The 17,436-nt window shown below is 35.4% G+C and overlaps 1 protein-coding gene across 4 annotated transcripts in view; it reads left to right on the top strand.

Annotated features, from left to right (window-relative positions):
* The window catches only part of PRKD1 (protein kinase D1), a 116,083-nt gene that overhangs the window by 62,727 nt on the left and 35,920 nt on the right, over window positions 1–17,436 (top strand). For 2 of the 4 annotated variants that reach the window (XM_038136844.1, XM_038136847.1), the window contains exons 3-5: window positions 10,060–10,191; window positions 10,890–11,050; window positions 13,762–13,785. In XM_038136844.1, coding sequence (XP_037992772.1) covers window positions 10,060–10,191; window positions 10,890–11,050; window positions 13,762–13,785 — 317 coding nt within the window. Of the gene's footprint in view, window positions 1–213; window positions 4,301–10,059; window positions 10,192–10,889; window positions 11,051–13,761; window positions 13,786–17,436 lie in introns of those variants that run through there. The other 2 variants (XM_038136845.1, XM_038136846.1) reach the window with 2 other exon arrangements.

Raw genomic sequence — 17,436 nt, 5'->3', positions numbered from 1 at the left:
ATTTAAAAATGTTTGTCTACTTCCAAAGTGGACCAAATTAAATCTTGATTTTATTTGTATATTATCTTTATTTCAAAGCCTCTGGAGTTTAAAAAAAACCCCTTCATTCTCCTTAAAATATTCTTATTTCAGTGAGGCATTTTTTTTATCTTTCTTATTAATTTTTTTCTCAGTTTTCTTTAAATGATACATATCACATTTACCCTTTTAAAAAAGATTTTAGATACTATAATTTTATCTGAGTTTAACACAATCCACTTAGTAACAGTAACTCAATATGTCATTCAAGATTAATACTTCAGCAGTCCCCATATCAGCTGATCCTTTCTCAAAAGACTTGAGGTGATGAATGAAACTTGGAGTCTGCAAAAATTGTCCAATGTTTTAATGGATATTTGTGTGCTCATTTAGATTTATAATGCAATGCTATAATCTGATTAGCATTCAGAATCAATATGAAAGGCTTATAATTAAAAAGGCATTGATGGGGAAAAGTGCATGATAATAATAACCGTATTTTCATCAAAGAACTCTGTTTACTGTTTCACAAATTTATTTACTATTTAGTCTTTCATTACATCTGTGGTATGTGAAACTTGCCTATAGCTATAAATTATTTCACAGGATATGTCTTTAATAGCACTTGAACTTTTCTTAAAGATACAGTGGCAAAGTCCAAATTTCTTTTTGTGCATCTCATCACTAAAAATCTTCAAGCATATACCTTCAATACATGTGTGTTTATTTATTTAAAATTTATATATGTAGCTGAAGTTATAATATTTTTTCTTTCTGTACCCTAATGGGTTGTCTCTTGCACACCTAGATGTGTGTGCACCTCACAGTGGAGGCCACTGCTATAGATTCAGTTGAAGTTGTCTATAAGGAAAAAAAATTAATCTCTTTTTGAATTTTTAAAAAATATTTGGGTAAGAAAACTTCAATTTTTTTTTCCTCTTTTTCATGGTTCTTCATATTCTGCCAGTTGTTTTTGCTACTAACACAGGTTTTAATTATAAAACTGCCACCATTCAGAGAATTCGCTTTTCCTCACCAGCCACCATCCCCTTTCATCAAATAATTACCTCCCCAGTAGGTAATTCTCACTAGCTACTAATTTAATGGGGAACAAGCCTTGCTTCAGCTAAGCAGAAAACTCTTTGATTTGTCATACAAGGTTTTGTTTGATTGATTTGTTCAATAGTTTCTTTGACCAGTATGTGCTTGATGAAACATTTATATCAGTGTGTTTGTTAAATGATAGTAGTGGTCCTGAATAGAGAGTAGCTATAAATGATTCAGCACATTGAAAAATAAAGGGTAACCCACTTGGAATAACTTCCTTGCTTGGAATAGCATCAGACAACTTATATACATGTCAACAGTGTATTCTACACTGCTCAGATGAATGTCAGGAAAAAAATCTAGTGTTTCGAGGATCTTTCTGCTTTATTAGTTTTTCTGAAGTTGTTGTCTCAATAACTTGGTGCTCCAGTAGGCTTCAAATTAAATATGGCTCATGTAAAAAATATATCTTTCAATATCACTATTGAACTAACTGAATTTATTTCCATTGGCTGACTGCTGGCTTTGATTTTGAAAGAGCAAATAGAAGTACACAGTCTCATAGTAATTTCCAAAAGATTATGTTTGCAGCCCTTCGTGGTTAGATACATATCTTCTTCTAGGAAGTGCTTGAGGTTTGTAGCTAAAAGTGGTCTGAGTACAAACAAGCAATCCTCCTTCCCTTGGGGAATATAACAATTTGAAATGGCAACTAAGGAGAAGGAACTCAGGAACTGCCTCAGATTGCAGTCTGCTGGTTTTTATATTTCGATGGTAGTTCTGACTCAAGCCTGGAGATATTGTCTTTCCTGCTGAAATCTGCCTCACTCTGGCTCTTAAAGAGGCCCCAGGAATGTTTCTGTTAACATAGTTAAGATGTGGCTTGTTGCCAAAAAGAAGGTTGGAGAGCTTTCCTGCTTCTTAGGACATGAAGACTCCTATCACTGTAGTTTGGTAGTGCAGAAGGTTATTCTGTAGCAGTTATGTTTGTTTCCTGGTTTGTTGTTTTTCTGTTTTGTTTTGGATTTTGTTGTTGTTGTTTTTTTATTGTTTGGTGGTTTTTTGTTTGGTTTTTGAGGTGTTTTTTTTTTGATTGGTTTTTTTTTGGGTTTTTTTTTGCTTCCTCTACTTCTTGAGTCCAGTAAACTCTTACTCATTTCCTCTCCAAATAAAACAATTCCTGTCTTCCAGTCTTTTAATCTCTCTTTATATGTAAGTCTCTTCCATGCCTCTAGAGATTTTTGTCATCTGTCACAGCTGTTCAAAGCGACTGAACACAAAATGTCATGTGGGGAATATTAGTATCACCATTTCCTAGTGTTAATTTCTAGTTATTTATATGCCTGGGTGAAATATTGGGTAAACATGTTGTGAGTAGAACACTTCTGTTGTCTTTAGTGAGCAACTAAACATTTTGCTTATGTAATTTTGACCTTCTGATCTACCTGGGTTGGCACTGGAGATGTTTCTAGGATGAGTCATTATTGAAATTTTGTAAACAATTTTAAAAAAATCAACCACAATTCAGAACAATATTTAATTTATTTTTTCCATGTTATGTCATCTTGCACATTTCTTTAGCATTTTTAATTTCCCTTTCCCCTTTTCTAGTGTTATCCTAGAAAGATTCAAGTGGGGCTGAGAAGACTGAATGGTTATATACAGTTATGCTTCTGTTCCATATCTCTGATGGTCTCATCAAAGATCTGAGACCTTAAGAAACCATTATTAATCAGACAGACACTAGAGCACATTCCAGAAGTGGTCATACTAGGATTTCTTGTTTCATCACCTTTCAGAGGCTTCAAGTGAGGCTGTCTTGCATTTAGTTCCCTTGGGTCCTCTTTCTCACCCTTCTTGAAGGTGGAAATGACATTTGCCTTCCTCCAGAATTTGGGTATTTGTCCCAGTCACCATGATCATTCAAAGATTGTTGAGAGTGGCCTTGCAAGGACATCAGTCAGTTCCCTCAGTACTGCTGGGTGCATCCCATCCAGGCTTGTGGACATCCAATAAAACTATGCAAAAAAACCCCCAAAACAACCCACTTGTATTTGTTCTGTAATGGTATATCTTTATAAATTCTTGGGGTAATCTAAAAGATATCTAAACCTTTGTAGATAGGTAACAGTGTAGTTAAAAGTAAATTAATGTATGCAGAGGTGGTTCCTTCATTTCTTACTGAGTTTAACATAAGACTGTACTTTTAATTCCGTTATACTTTTAGCCAGTAGCATTTATTCACCATATAACAAAAAAAAATCTTAACCTTTTATGAAAGAAACTTGTGGGAATTAAATATGTTTTACAAGTGCTATTAATTCTTTTTGAGCAGCACCTCTTCTTTTTGAGCTTTTTTTCAGAATCCTTGGAAAAGAACTGTGAAGATCATTAAACAAAAGTCAGAGGAAATAAAAATGTAAAGGACTCACAGCATTTACTTTAAGATAATAATTTGGATCAGTCAGAGCATGGAAAAGGAGCAAGAACCTTTTTTTTTTTTTTCATTTGGGGTTGTTCCTTAATGCCAGTAGTCAGAATCAATTTTGAATACTGCATCAATAGCTCCAGTAAGCCTGCAGAGTATTTAATTTTGTTTCCTATTCTAAATTGATACCTTTGCAGTGTTTTGTGATTAACAGGGCCTGAAGCTGTGAAGTAAGGTATTGCTGTTTTTTCCACTTGGGTGAGAAATGGGTAAATCCATAATGAAAGAATTGTGTGATGAGATTTCAAATGAACTTAAACCTAGTGAGCTATATAGTTTGTAGATTTGAAACTCTAAAATCATTCACAAACAAATAGAAGTACATAAAAATTGACCTTTAAAAATTCAGAGTGTACAGATGAATCCAACACATTGACTCATAAATGTTAATCTTTTATTATCACTCCTTAAAATTCTGAGCTAGCACTGGAAAAATGCTGGCAAATGGTTTATTGTCCTCTTCAGTTTATTACTTTAATCTCACATCACTGATGAGACAGTGTAAACGACAGCCCATAGTGAATCTGGGACTTAAGAAGGAAGCAGATGAAAGCCTTACTTGGATGCCTCCCATGCTGGCTCATTTGCTCTCTTCTCACCCTTACATTTGCCAGCTTCCCACTGCCCCTCTCAGTAAGGAGGTAGCTGCTGGCCAAGGAAGGCTGGGCACAAAGTCTTGTTTGCTCATGCTGTGCCACCACTTGCAGCTACCAACCTTGGGCATCACTGATCAAAACTATGGTGGAGGTAGGTTCTCTGGCCTCCCATCTCTCCCTGATCTCTGGGATCTTCCCCTATTTCCAGCATCTTCCCCTTCTTTCTGTTATTTATATTAATAATGTTATATATATATATATATATAAAATATATATATTATATAATATATACATTATATTAATAATGTTATATATATATTAATAACAGTGTCATTACTGTTTCTTTTTGGGACCTTTCTTTTCCTTTTCCATGGCTTTCTGGACATCCAAGCTCATGTTTCCTAATTAAATGGTCCAAGTGCAGCAGCACAGCATGTTATCAGCCTTGTAGCAGGTGATTCGGTTTCTTGTATCTCTGTCACTGGAGGATTGAGGGACATGCAGTTTATTATTAGTCTTAGTATTATAAAAAAAATTGCAGGTAGCCTGCACCAGTTGCATTTAGAAAGTGGCGGGCTTCTGCTCAAGGGTTCCAAATTCAGTTCTGAAAATGTAGATACATTTTGATAGATCTCCCTCTGTCCCCACCTCCTACCTGAATGTCAATTTAGCATTCCTAATTAGAACTGTTTTTACCTCAAGCATTGGGATAAAGCAATAATAGGTAAAGAAAACAAGATTAAATTTATTGTATTAGAAGGATTTTCCCTGTGTGTAAAATCTTGAGTGGTAAAATACTCACATTCGTATCCAAAAAGGATTCACATTTTCCATATTAAAGTTACCCTACTTCAAAGCAGAACAAATAAAGAAACAGAATGATTATAAATGTGCACATGTATAGATTTTAGGAAGTGATTAGTTTAGTTTTTAATTCAGATTTTAGGATGGAGATCAGATATGGAGTCTTTGGCCTGTATAAACTGCTGGAATTCTGCTAACTTAAATGAGACTCTGGAAACTCAACCTGTTTTTGATTGCCAGGATTGGAACATTGAAAAGAATAAAATGGTTTCCTTTCTCTTAGTCCAGCTGAGCTGTATACTTTGTCATGATTTGTTATTGTTTAACCAGTGCCTGAAGTTTAGTAGTGTATAGTTGTGAGTTCTATTAATTTTTTAAGTGATGGATGCCAGCACTTCTTGTAAGTAAGGACTCAAGTTACAAATGCCTGCGGGAACTCAACAGAATACATTACTCTTAAATGCATTCCAAATGCGAGAAGGTAGCAGGAGAATGCCTGCTTTTTGTAGCTGCAGGATATTGCTGGTCTTGTGATTGATGGTTTCTTCTGCTGTGAGAGGCACGGATGCAAGATGACAATGACCATATCATGAAGCTCTGTTACTGATAATAGCAGGATCTCACCTCTGCTTATAGCTCAGACCACTTTTGGACTTGGAACACAAAATGGTGAGGTAAATAGTTTGCCTCTTTCTGAATGCAAGACCTTGCCTCTCTGACTGGCAATGTTTTACTTTCCAGCTGTGCTGAATGATAGGTCTGCTACTGAGCCCAGAACAAGGAGTACTAGCCATTAACAGCCAAGTCATTAATAGACCTGATGAAATAGTCTTGTCAAAACTGTTGCAGTTTTAATGCCTGTGTTTTGGTGATACCAGGAAAGCTTAAATCGATGATGAGAAAGTAATCTGAGAGTTAACAGTGTAACAGTGTCTTATTAAGAACATAAAATTGCAAACTTTTGTGCAGAGTAATGAAGTTTTCTAGGATGTGCTTATAGCCATATTTGGAGGTCTTTTACAGCACAATTTTACATACAGCCACAAAATTGTCTTCACCCCATCAGTACTCTGTCAAAGCAAAAGGGTAGCCTGATTACAGAAGGTTTTTACCAAGAAAGACCTCCGTTAATTTTGAACAAATATACAATCTTTCTCTTCATCAGCAGGTCTTTGGTTTGTCTTTTTTATTTCAATGAATAACAGGAATATTCTGAAGGTTAAAGCTTTGAACATTAATGGCTATGTGAAAGGCTCCCTAGACATGTAATTTAAAAAAGTTGACTGACTAGATGGTAGGAAGAAGTTTGAAAGGAGAACCTAATTTATAAATCACTTCCTAAGGCAAAACTACTCATGGGAGATTTTGATTTCTGGTTTGCTTCTACGGGGGGAATTATATATACTTCTCACAATCCCCAGTTTTTAAAAGCTATTTCAAGATGATATATTTTTAATCCATTATCTAAATTATTAAACTAATTGAAGTTAACTGAGGCACTGATTTTTATTAGCCTATTTGTGGTTTTGGTGCACTGTTCATACTATTTGTAAAACTACCCAGTAAATCAATGTACAACTCCTCTCCAGTCTTCCAATTTCATAAGCATCATTGATTCAAAATAGAACTTGAATACGGGCATAACGTTAGGTTACTCAATGCAATTGTCATGAACTTAGATACATAAATCCTTTGCTAGATTGAGATCTAGACTTTTTTTATTGTACCTATCCCTTGTTTTGATAGTGGTTTGGTTGTTACTTGTATACTTCTAGAAACAACCTCAGGAAAGTCTATTTTTATAAACAAAAAGTTCTCATCTCTAAAATTCACATATATGTTATCAAAATTCATGGCTATCATATCTTGAGGGTGTTAATAGTAGAGTCTTCCTTGTCTTCTCCTAGGAGAGGAGTGCATACTCACTGAATATCTTGTTTCCATCTGCTTCTTGATTTTATATTTCCACATGTAAACTTAAGGTAGAGACACAGTGGCAAAGAAGGGTACATTGCAGTTCTGTTGGAAGCTGGTAGGGCATAGTGTACCCTCTATGAACCACAGTGTTGCAGTTTTGGTCCATATCCTTGAAAAGGCTCCTACATACATATCTTTTCTATGATCATTTCATTTGCAGAGAATCAGAGATGTAAATCACAATATTCTTCATAAAGCTGTAGGTAAATATGCTATGCAAAATCTATGAACAAAAGTGTGGAACAGAAGAGATGAGGCTCGAAACTCTAGATGGAAAGTCTGAAGGAGACAAGTGGAGAGATGGGAAGGCTTAGTGATGTGTTTATAGCTGAGTTCCTGAGCAGATGTCCTAGCATGTTGTAGTGTGTTGTGTGACTGGAATTTCCAAAATGCTGAAGACCATATCTTCATCACATATATATCATGATTTCATAGACCAGGCTAGAGAAGAGGAAGTGAATTATCAAGGGTCAGTATGATTTGCATCTATAATTTCATCTTATCCAGCTGCTGACCTATCACAGCTTAATTGGTACCCATATGTGGTAGGACTAGAGAGGTGTCTGCTGCCTGACTGTGATAACTTTTCCTCCTGTGGCTGCATGCTGGTGATAGTAGAGACCCTGAAAAACAAATCCTTCTTGAACTTCACAGATCAGTGATCTACTGGGAAGGTGTTGTCTGAATTCATAGCTTCAATATGAAATTAAAGAGGGAAGTTAATAGGCCTGTATTTTGTTCTCTTTGTACTAATGAAGTATACAAATGTATATTTGTATTTTAATAAAATCAAAATATATTTTAAAGCTTTGAGTGCTTGACCCTTCCAACATAGTCTTTGATTTGGTTGGAAGTGCAGAAAAGCATCTGTCAGTGTCCACAAAAAGGTGATTCGCTCTAAGTCCTAAAGTAGAATCACAAAAAATCTGTTCAACATCAAAAATGTGTTCTGAAGGGAGGGTGTCAAGAAGCTGGAGCCAGGCTCTTTTTTGTGGTGCCAAGCAATAGGACACGAGGCAATGTGCAAAAACTGATGAATGGGACGTTTCACCTGAATATAAGGAAGAACTTTACTGTGCAGGTGACTGAGCACTGGAACAGATTGCACAGAGAGACTGTGGAGTCTCCCACACCAGAGATGTTCAAGAACCATCTGGAGCAATCCTGTGCCATGTGCTCCAGGATGACCCTGCTTGAGCAGGGAAGTTGGACCAGAAGACCCACTGTGGTGTCTTCCAGACCCCACCCGTTCTGTGATGAGCTGTGTTTTCTAGTAGACCAAGGAGAGCATTGTCATTACAGGGTGAGCATTGTCTGAACAGTGAATTTGGCCACTGTAGTATGGAAAAAAAAAATAGAAAAACAATATATTTGAACAAATGCTTAAAAGCCCTTGAGTGAAAAATATGCCTTACCTAACATTTTTAGATAAAGACAAAATTATTTAATTTAATTTCAGGATATTTCTAATATGTTGGACTGTTTTATGAGGTCCTAGTGTTATATTAAGTAAACTTTTGTAATATATCTTTTTATGATATAATACCAAGAGAAGAAAGGGAAATCCTGAAATAAACAAACTGTTAAATGATTTGCATTGTTCTAGTAAAAACATTTTGAAAAATGTTTTTGATTGGAATGATATGATATTGGAATCAAATGATATGATTGGAATCAAATTCCAACGATTTAGATATGATTTAGAATCAAATTCTAAATAGTTTTGTTAATAGATCTCAAGATTGATTGAGACTAGAAACTTACTTTTCTGTGGACAATTTCAGAAAAGAATAGTGGGTTTTTGCAGAGAAGCAACTGAGACCAGGGCGGAAGTCTTTATTGGTACCCTCCTCTTGTTAGTTAAAAATGTTTTCTTGATCAGTGTGCTGATCTTTGGTTCTCTTTTCATTAGTAGACAAGGATCAAGCCAGGGTATTTGGATCTTCTAGGAATTCCTCTGAATTGAACCATTAAAAAAGTGGGGCTGGATGGGGGTAGGGTTGTTTTGGTTTTGGGTGGGGGTTTTTTTTGTTGTTTTTTGTTTCTTTGGTGGGGTTTTTTGGTCTCTTTCTTTCTTTCTGTCAGATGCAAATCAGGAATGTATTTCTGTTGAAAGACAAGGTATTTCTGTTAAATGCCTACATACCTATTGCATTTATCCTGCTATCAGTGAAGAGTAAGCACACAAATAACTTGTTTAAATGGAAGTCTGAATGAGATCAAGTGTTTGCATATGTGATTAGTATTTAACAACATTTAACAGATATTTCTTTAGACTATCTCACATATGTTTAAGACAGTTAATAAGAAAAGGAAAATATTTATTTAAGTCTGTTTTTCAAAGTGTTGTGGTACTGGTTGTCTCTGTATTATAAATAGTTTTAAAAACATTTTAGTTAGTTATTTTTAGAGTTTGCACTAGTGTCTTTAACTAGCCCCTCTAACTTTTGCAGCTGTTACACCATGCAGGCTCGTGTCACTTTGTGAGAAATGCACAACCATCTTCCAGGTTGCCCTGTAAGGTTTTTTTTCTTTATTGAAATTTGGGTATATCATTAGGTATGTTTTGTTTTTAATTTCTAATGTATGTTTTTAACTTGTGTGATCAGTTCACTGATACCTACATAGGCTGCTGAATTAATTATACCAAGTGATCAGGAGAAACAGACTGTTTTAGATGCACTTTCATTTGTCAAAAAAACCTTGCAGTATTTCTTTACTGGATGTGTTCAGTTTATTTTATGTACGTATACCTTGAAGGTGTAATGAGTAAAGCTTGTAAAAGAGTTTTGAAAAATTTCTGATTGATTGAACTGTGACAATTTTGGTAAATGTTGATATGTTATGCTCCTGTGTTTGATTGGAAAAATGTTGTCAGACACATTATTGCTGCAGGTTTGTGAATGCAGCTTTATGCTTTTTCCAGTGGTCATTGTAGTATGAAGGTATATCATCCCTCTTTTTATCTTCAAAATATTAGGCAGTGAACAATTCCAAATCCAAGGTTCAGCATCATATGGGCCAAAAGAAGTTTTGCTTTGTTCTGTGGTGAAGTACCTAATAAGTGAAGAACGGTAGTTATGTTACTTTTTATTTATGTTAATTTTTTGTATGATCTTACTGCTATAGCTTCTGCTACATTTGAAGATTTCCAAATCCGGCCCCACGCTCTGTTTGTTCACTCATATCGGGCTCCAGCCTTCTGTGACCATTGTGGAGAGATGCTGTGGGGGCTGGTGCGTCAGGGACTCAAATGTGAAGGTAAGCTGCAGTGAGATGTAATTTTTCAGTCTAAAGAAGAGACTTTTCCATTCTACTTCTGTGTGTTGTGTCTAATGCTGCTTTTAAATTAGTTAGAGACAGTAAGATCTGTCAAAGGAATTGATTAAAGAACTTATCTTTTTGACTGCTCTGAGGCATCTTAGATATGGCTCTGTAACCTTGAGTTTAAAAAACTTCGGTTGATATGTAGTTTTAAGAAAAGGCTGCATGTCTTACTCTTCCCTCACAATTTTTAATGAGCCTGTGTCTCATTTTGTATCACAGTAGTTCGGGATTATTTGACTGAAGTTACTGTCAATCCATATGAAGTTGTAATAGCTAAGTTTTCTCACTTTGCCTCACCTATTTGACTTCTGGTAGACTAAATCAAATAGAATATACCATTTGCAGTGAGACTTCCTTACCTTCCAAGTGCTGGTCAGAGAAATTTCCTGCACTTTGAGAGCTTAGATTTTTGAAAAATCAGAGAAAAACCACTTGTTGTAGATGTATCTATTTGCAGCTGATAACATTATCTCTCTAACAATTTGCTAGAATAAAAGAGCAGGATAGAGGGAAAAGTTTCATCAAAATTAAGGCTAATGTTTTTGAATTTGTGTTGTTTTTGAAAAATTCAAAATGATTTGCTTTTTTGACTAGTAAACCATAATCAGATGGTTTTAAATTTCTCTTTTCAGGATGTGGTCTGAACTACCATAAGAGATGTGCATTTAAAATTCCTAACAACTGCAGTGGTGTACGGAAAAGGCGCCTGTCAAATGTATCCCTAACAGGAGTCAGCACCATTCGGACAGTTTCTGCAGAGCCCTCACCCAGCATGACGGATGAAGCTCTTCTGGTATGGGATTCCCTAGCTGTAGAGGCCATGGGAGGAGCTGAGTAACAATGATATTTAGTGCTATAGAATCTGGTTTTGCCTGTTACAGACTACAGAGGAGGGTGGTATGTAAATTATAAATAAAGAGAAGGCATCTTGACGTAAAAGGGAGGTCACTAGCTTAAGGTATGTGGGTTGAAGGTATGTGTCACTTCTGATACTCCTGGGAGTCTCCTCATTTGTCAAGAATTAGGTCATTTTTAAGGCCTAAATCTGCTACCCCTGCTAATATAAGTAGTTGGATCTTGAAGACTCTCTTCTGGAACTAGATGTTGAATTTCTTTTGTATTGGACCATTATTTCCCTTGGCTTATTTACTAGGAAAGGTTCACCTCATTAGAGCGCTGTGACCCAGACACCGCAGCCCTGAACTGAGTGTCTGTCACAGTCAAGGCTGCTGTTAATTAGTTGGAGCCTATTTCTGGGTGTTCAGAAGAAAGTAGGAGAAGTATCCATTAGATCCTTTAATGGTTCTTTGTGGTGAATGTATTTACATGTCTGTATTTAGACATGTAGAGGTATATATAGTTGTACAGTACACACAAAAGCATGTAAATGTATGGTATACTTGTATATTCATGTATATATTAGTTTTCTGAAATGAAAGCAAAATGTTTATTGGAGTAAATGACAAGGATACCAATTTTTTATTTTTAGCATGTTTGTTCTTTTGAGCACTCATGGTCATAATATACTTGAATAGTTAAGATTTCACACAGTGTATAAATGAATCCACTCCTAAGTGAAGGTTTTGAAAACCTTAAGGTTTAAAAGAGAGGGAAGAATTTGTAAGTACACACAACAATTATCATGTTTTCCTCTCAATTAGAATATTAAACTTATTAAACTTGACATACTAAAAGGACACTATTGCAAATTATGTAGACATGGTGTTAGATGCAGTGCCATCTCTGAACCATAATTATGTACTTATGCTACTGATTATCATTAGTCTAAAGCTGCTTGGAAATTAAGGTTAACATTATGAATCTGTATTTTTAATTGAAAAGCTGCATAAATGAGTAAGGTGCTTAAGTTCTGCAAACTACAGCAACAAATGTTTACGGATTAATCATAATTCTCAGCAGGTTGTTTCAGAAATTACTTAGGCCGAGACAGAAAATTTTTAGGAAGACTGGCTTTAATTCTGATCTCATTTTTTTTAAAAAATTTTCTTAAGAAAATGGTATGACTGAGCATCCTGGTATACTGTCTATAAATATTCACTTTACTCTACAGTTAAAATGTAGCAAAAAATTTTCAATTTGAAAACATTTTATATTATATGACTGTGTTGTTTGCTGACACATTCTGGTACAAAACACCTGTTTTGCAAAGCTATATTGTTCAAAATGTTTGACAGCATTAAAATTGCCAGTGAAGAGATGCAGTCAGTGTCTGCAGGCTATACTGCAGGCTGTACTTCTCTGAGACCTTGTAAACATTGGTGTCCCTGTGTTGATGATTCAGAACATCACACATGCTCACACATGTGCACGCCCAAAGAAAATATATTTGCAGTAGGTAAAGGGATGGGCCTGCAGAAATCAAATAGTTCTCTGATTTCACTTTTATTTAATGAAATCCTGGTATCATTTACCAGGTTTTTGGAAATGCTCTCGCACATGGCTTCTATTTGTCTTTTGTTCTGTTTAGTTTTTTTCCTTTAAATGTACTTCCATTCCTGCCCTCCCACCCTGCTTTATTAAGTAGCATAAGCTTTGTCAGTTCTCATGTACCAGATCTGTCCTTTGGACTCAATTCTTCTACAGTGCTTATGAGATAAGTTTTATGGCAGTTTATATGGTGATGCCAATCAAACCATGCACTTTGGAATGTCTTTCATTTTTCTACAGTCTCTGTGAATATACTGAAAAACATCAACTTTGTTCATAAAAGTGTACCATTCGTTAATAATATTGATGTGTTACTTGAATCACTGCTAACAAAATATAACCTCTACTATATCTATCAGTTCTTCAGATAGGCCTAAAATAAATGTATTTTTACCCCTAATTACCATGTAAAGTCAGAGCAGTTGAGAAAGAATAATTCCTGGAGATCTTTGATAGATGTAATTATCAAACTGAGTTGTTTCTTCTTTTTTTGTTCATGTTGTGTGCACCTGATAGGAGACACAGCATGTAAGCCTGCCTTCTGGAAAAATGACATGTATAAAGTGAATAAGTTAAGCCCCATTTTATGAAATTTTGAATCTAAAAATCTTTGAGGCAGGATAATGTGGAATAATGCAAAATGTACCTATATTTTAATTATCCACCATGCACAGAAGCAGTTTCAGTTTGGGTATAAATGTTTTCATTAGCCAATAAAACATTTCATTTGAGCTGAAAATTGAATGGGGACCATATTTGAGTGCAGCTTAAAAATCTACCTCCAAAGAACAAAATCTTCTTTTGATTCTTAACTTAGTAGTGTAAAACTCATCAACAGAAATACTAAAATCAAAGTAGAACTAGGAGGATACAATGCAACCCAGATTTTTATATGTCTCAGCTCACCTGCAGTTCTTAAGCATTTATTCTATAAAAAAGAATGAGAGTATAATATGATCCCACATTCATGCTTGCTTCTAAAATAACATTATTTTCTGTCTTTTTCTCCCCCTTATTTCTTGTTTCTGTTTTTTCTTCTTTCCAACTACCTGTCAGTCTCCTGTCAGCCCTGGCTATGAGGTATGTACTGAATTTACTCCCTACCATGCTATTAGCAACATCCTCTTTTATGATTATCAGTACGAATTTGAAGGCATGCAGGAATTAAATTAAATTAAATTAGTAAAGTCCAGATTCCAAAGTGAAGATCATAATTCTTATGCTAAACAGTAAAATTAGTAAGCATTAAAATATTTCAATACAAAAGTGAATTCTGCATTTCATAGGCATGGAAGAGGTCATTAGTTAGACTGAAGCCCTCATTTTATACTGATAGTAACACATGGGATTTCAGGACTTGGTAATTTGCTGGAGTATTGTAGAAAATAAACATTTTATTTTTAAGCTAAACAAACCTCACATTCAAATGCTCACCAGCAAAAAACTTCTGACACCATACTACCATTGGGGTAGCTCTTTCTTTCAGACTGTGGTAGAATAAAAAAATTAAAAAAAAAAACCAAAAAAACAAACAGTCTAGGATTCTATATTTCTGTGGAAATAGCCATGAGCAGTGTACAAATAAGTTACAGCTCTATATAAAAAGAGTGTCAAATCTAAATAAAAAAAAAAAAGAAATTTAGGTGTGTGATTAATTTCAAAGGTTGCTCTCTTTGACTTTCAGTATGGATTTTCTAAAGAAGTCTGGTTTGTGTTTAAAATTTCAAAAGCTTTTGAAACTAAGAAGTGTTGGCATCTTTCCCTTGCAGCATGTATTTGGGATGCACATGTTAAAAATACTACATTTTAGAAATACGACATAGTTAGTCTGAGGAATATTTTGTTGTGCTAAAATGAAGATTTCCATGGCCAAACATCTATTTCTTTGAAATAAATAGCTTTATTTCCTATAATCAAAGGATGGCTCAGGTTGGAAGGGACCTTAAAGATCATATGTTTCCAACTCCCTACAATGGTTAGGGTCATCTCCCACTAGAGCAGTTGCTCAAAGCCCCACTGAATGCTTCCAGGGATGAGGTTTCTATTTCTTCCTAAACCACAAACATTCTTACCGTGTGCCCCAGAATCCCAGCTCCACAGAATATCCATAGAGCAATACAAACATGTATATAAACTACCGTTTTTGTAATAGCTAAGATAATTGTATTCGAAATACAGTGCTATCTGATAAATGATGAATCCACCAATCTGGATTATGGTGGTTTACCCTAAAGTAGCAGTAATTAATGGTAAGTGTGGAAAAAAAGGTATTTGGTGGAAAAATAAAATTGTATTCCTCTTGTAAAGAGAAAGCGTTAGCTATCTTTGGTTTTGCTTCAAAATATGACACAATAGTATTTTATCTCTATTTTTTAATATATGTTTCCATTATTTTGGGAAGTTTTATTTGTTTTATAGAAGTATAAATACAGTAAGGTCATTTTATAAACACATTTGAAGTGATTTCTCAGAAAAAGTCTAGCTGAGCTTTGTTTTTAAAATAGAAATTATGTGTCTCGTGGGGCATAGGTAAGTGGAATGTTACATGTTATCTTTGCTTTTTGATGAAGAATCAGGATTTACAGTTCTTTTTTGCTAAACAATTTAAAATTAAAAATATATATAGTTTCAGTTGAAAAGACTATTTATATATCACTGACAGAATACAAAGCACCAGGTGTTGCTTGCCTCTGTAGATTCGTTATAAGCAGAGCTGGCTTGAGGCTTTTAGCTATATATAGAAGAGTGATTCTGCAGAACTAGGACAGTAGACGCTCTGAGAGGGAATTGTCTTGAGTTGTGGGTGGCCGTTTTCTCTTTCTTCCCTCACACCCAGCACTTAATACAGATGCCCTTTTGTCTTAGCCCACTGAAATAAGGAGTCCTTGTATCCAGTGACTCAGAAATAGCCACACTTAGAAGCCTTTGTTTTCTACACTCCTACAGAAGATGCATCTCCTTTTCCCAGTTCCAGTCTCCACAGAGTCTTGTGTAGGGATTCCTTCCCCAGCTCACTGAACTGGAAAAAAAAGGCCCTTGAGGGAGGGAATAAGAAAGAGCTGGGGTGTTGCAGCTGAGAGCATCTTGGTGCCTTAAACCACTTCTAATTACAAGTCCTTTTCTAATGGCTGAAGTAGCGTTCATTAGACCAAAGATCCTCAAAGGCAAAATTAATATTTTCTTTTGAAGGCACTTGAGTTAACTGTGAATTAATACTGTTCTGTTATGTTTTATTCTTGTCACCCTCAAGTTATCTTTCCATGCTCCAGTGATACACACTGCATATTCCTCTCTGTCTGAATGGGGATTTACTTTCAGTGTGCCCATATGTTTAATAAAAACCCCTATAGATAGAGCTCCTGGAGTGTGCTCCAAAATCTAGAGTTTATTTAAAAAATAATAGAAGGTGAAATAGAGGCTTAATTAAACTGATTAGTGCCAGATGCACCTGGTGAATACAGGGTCATGCACTAAACAGAACTAAGAATTGAGAACTCAGCGAATCGGACACTGGAAGTTGAATATAGGAAATTGAATTAATTCCACAATCTTTTATGTATTTTTTAGTTTTCTTGTCTTTTTACAATAACTTAAAATAGTTAAACAAATCAAAGGTCAAAATCAAAAAGTATTTCAAGTGTAGTTCTCCTAAAGTGTTGTATATCTATGATATTTGAAGTGGTACATCTAAGGAAAATGAGGAGCTGAGTTCTTGTAGTTTTTAAGTACTAGCAAAAGGGCGCATATTGAGAACTGCCAAATGCTACAGCACACATTTTACTTCCCTCTGAGACATGATTCACAATCATTTGGGTTATTGTGGATTGGTACAATATCCCAAAACATTATTTTGAGGAATAATGGGAATCAACACAACCTTTTATCTCCCATTACATGGCCTAGGTGTGTTCAGCGGTGCTTTCCCTCCCTTCTAATGTATCATCTTGTTTTTCTGTATTCGTGACATAGTACTGCCCCAAACTTACTGCAGACCTCACCAAGTAGGTTTGTCTATATCTCCTCTGTCCAGAGCCAAAACATTCCAAACTAGTGTTTGTGGTTTCGAAGACCTGTCAGTTAAGCCTAAAGACCTGTCAGTTATCCCTGATTTGGTAAGGGTGGTATGTAGACAGTGACAGATGGGACACATTTATACAGGCATTGTGAGGGGGGGAAACTCCAAGATTTTATAGGATAGGATGAATCAGACAAGTGCAAAGACTATCTGAAGGGTTTTGTATTGAACTATAATTTGGCTATGATACCTTTGTGTTATAATGTGTGCTTTTTCTCTTCCCCTTTTTATTAGCTTTATTCAGCAGGCATAACAAAGCTGCCAGGTCTGGCTTCTGATGTGGACATTCTAATACTACATGATACTTCCATGAAAATAACTTATTAATTCATGTACTTAAAATTATGAAGTACATGTTAGAAGATCAAACTAAACCTAATATTTTTGAATGAACTTGTGTCTGTAAGATGCTGGAAAGAAAAGCTTTGTAAAGCTGTGTAAGTCTTACTATGGCTGCTGGTACTAGCAAATCCAAAGAGAAAGAGCTTTTGTTTTGGGAATTCCCTGTTTCTGAGGAGTCAGCAGAGTCCTACAATGCCTCCTGAAACCCATTAATCTTTCCAAAATAAGGCAGGTTACAGACAGAGCATTCAAACCACTGTCTGCTGCTATTGATGTCTGAGTAGAAGAACAGCATATATAATAATAGCCATCTG

This window comes from Motacilla alba, chromosome 5 (genome assembly GCF_015832195.1).
Source record: "Motacilla alba alba isolate MOTALB_02 chromosome 5, Motacilla_alba_V1.0_pri, whole genome shotgun sequence".
NCBI classification, from domain to species: domain Eukaryota; kingdom Metazoa; phylum Chordata; class Aves; order Passeriformes; family Motacillidae; genus Motacilla; species Motacilla alba.
The sequence above is the reverse complement of the archived record's forward strand: the minus strand, read 5'-3'. Positions and strand labels throughout refer to the sequence as shown.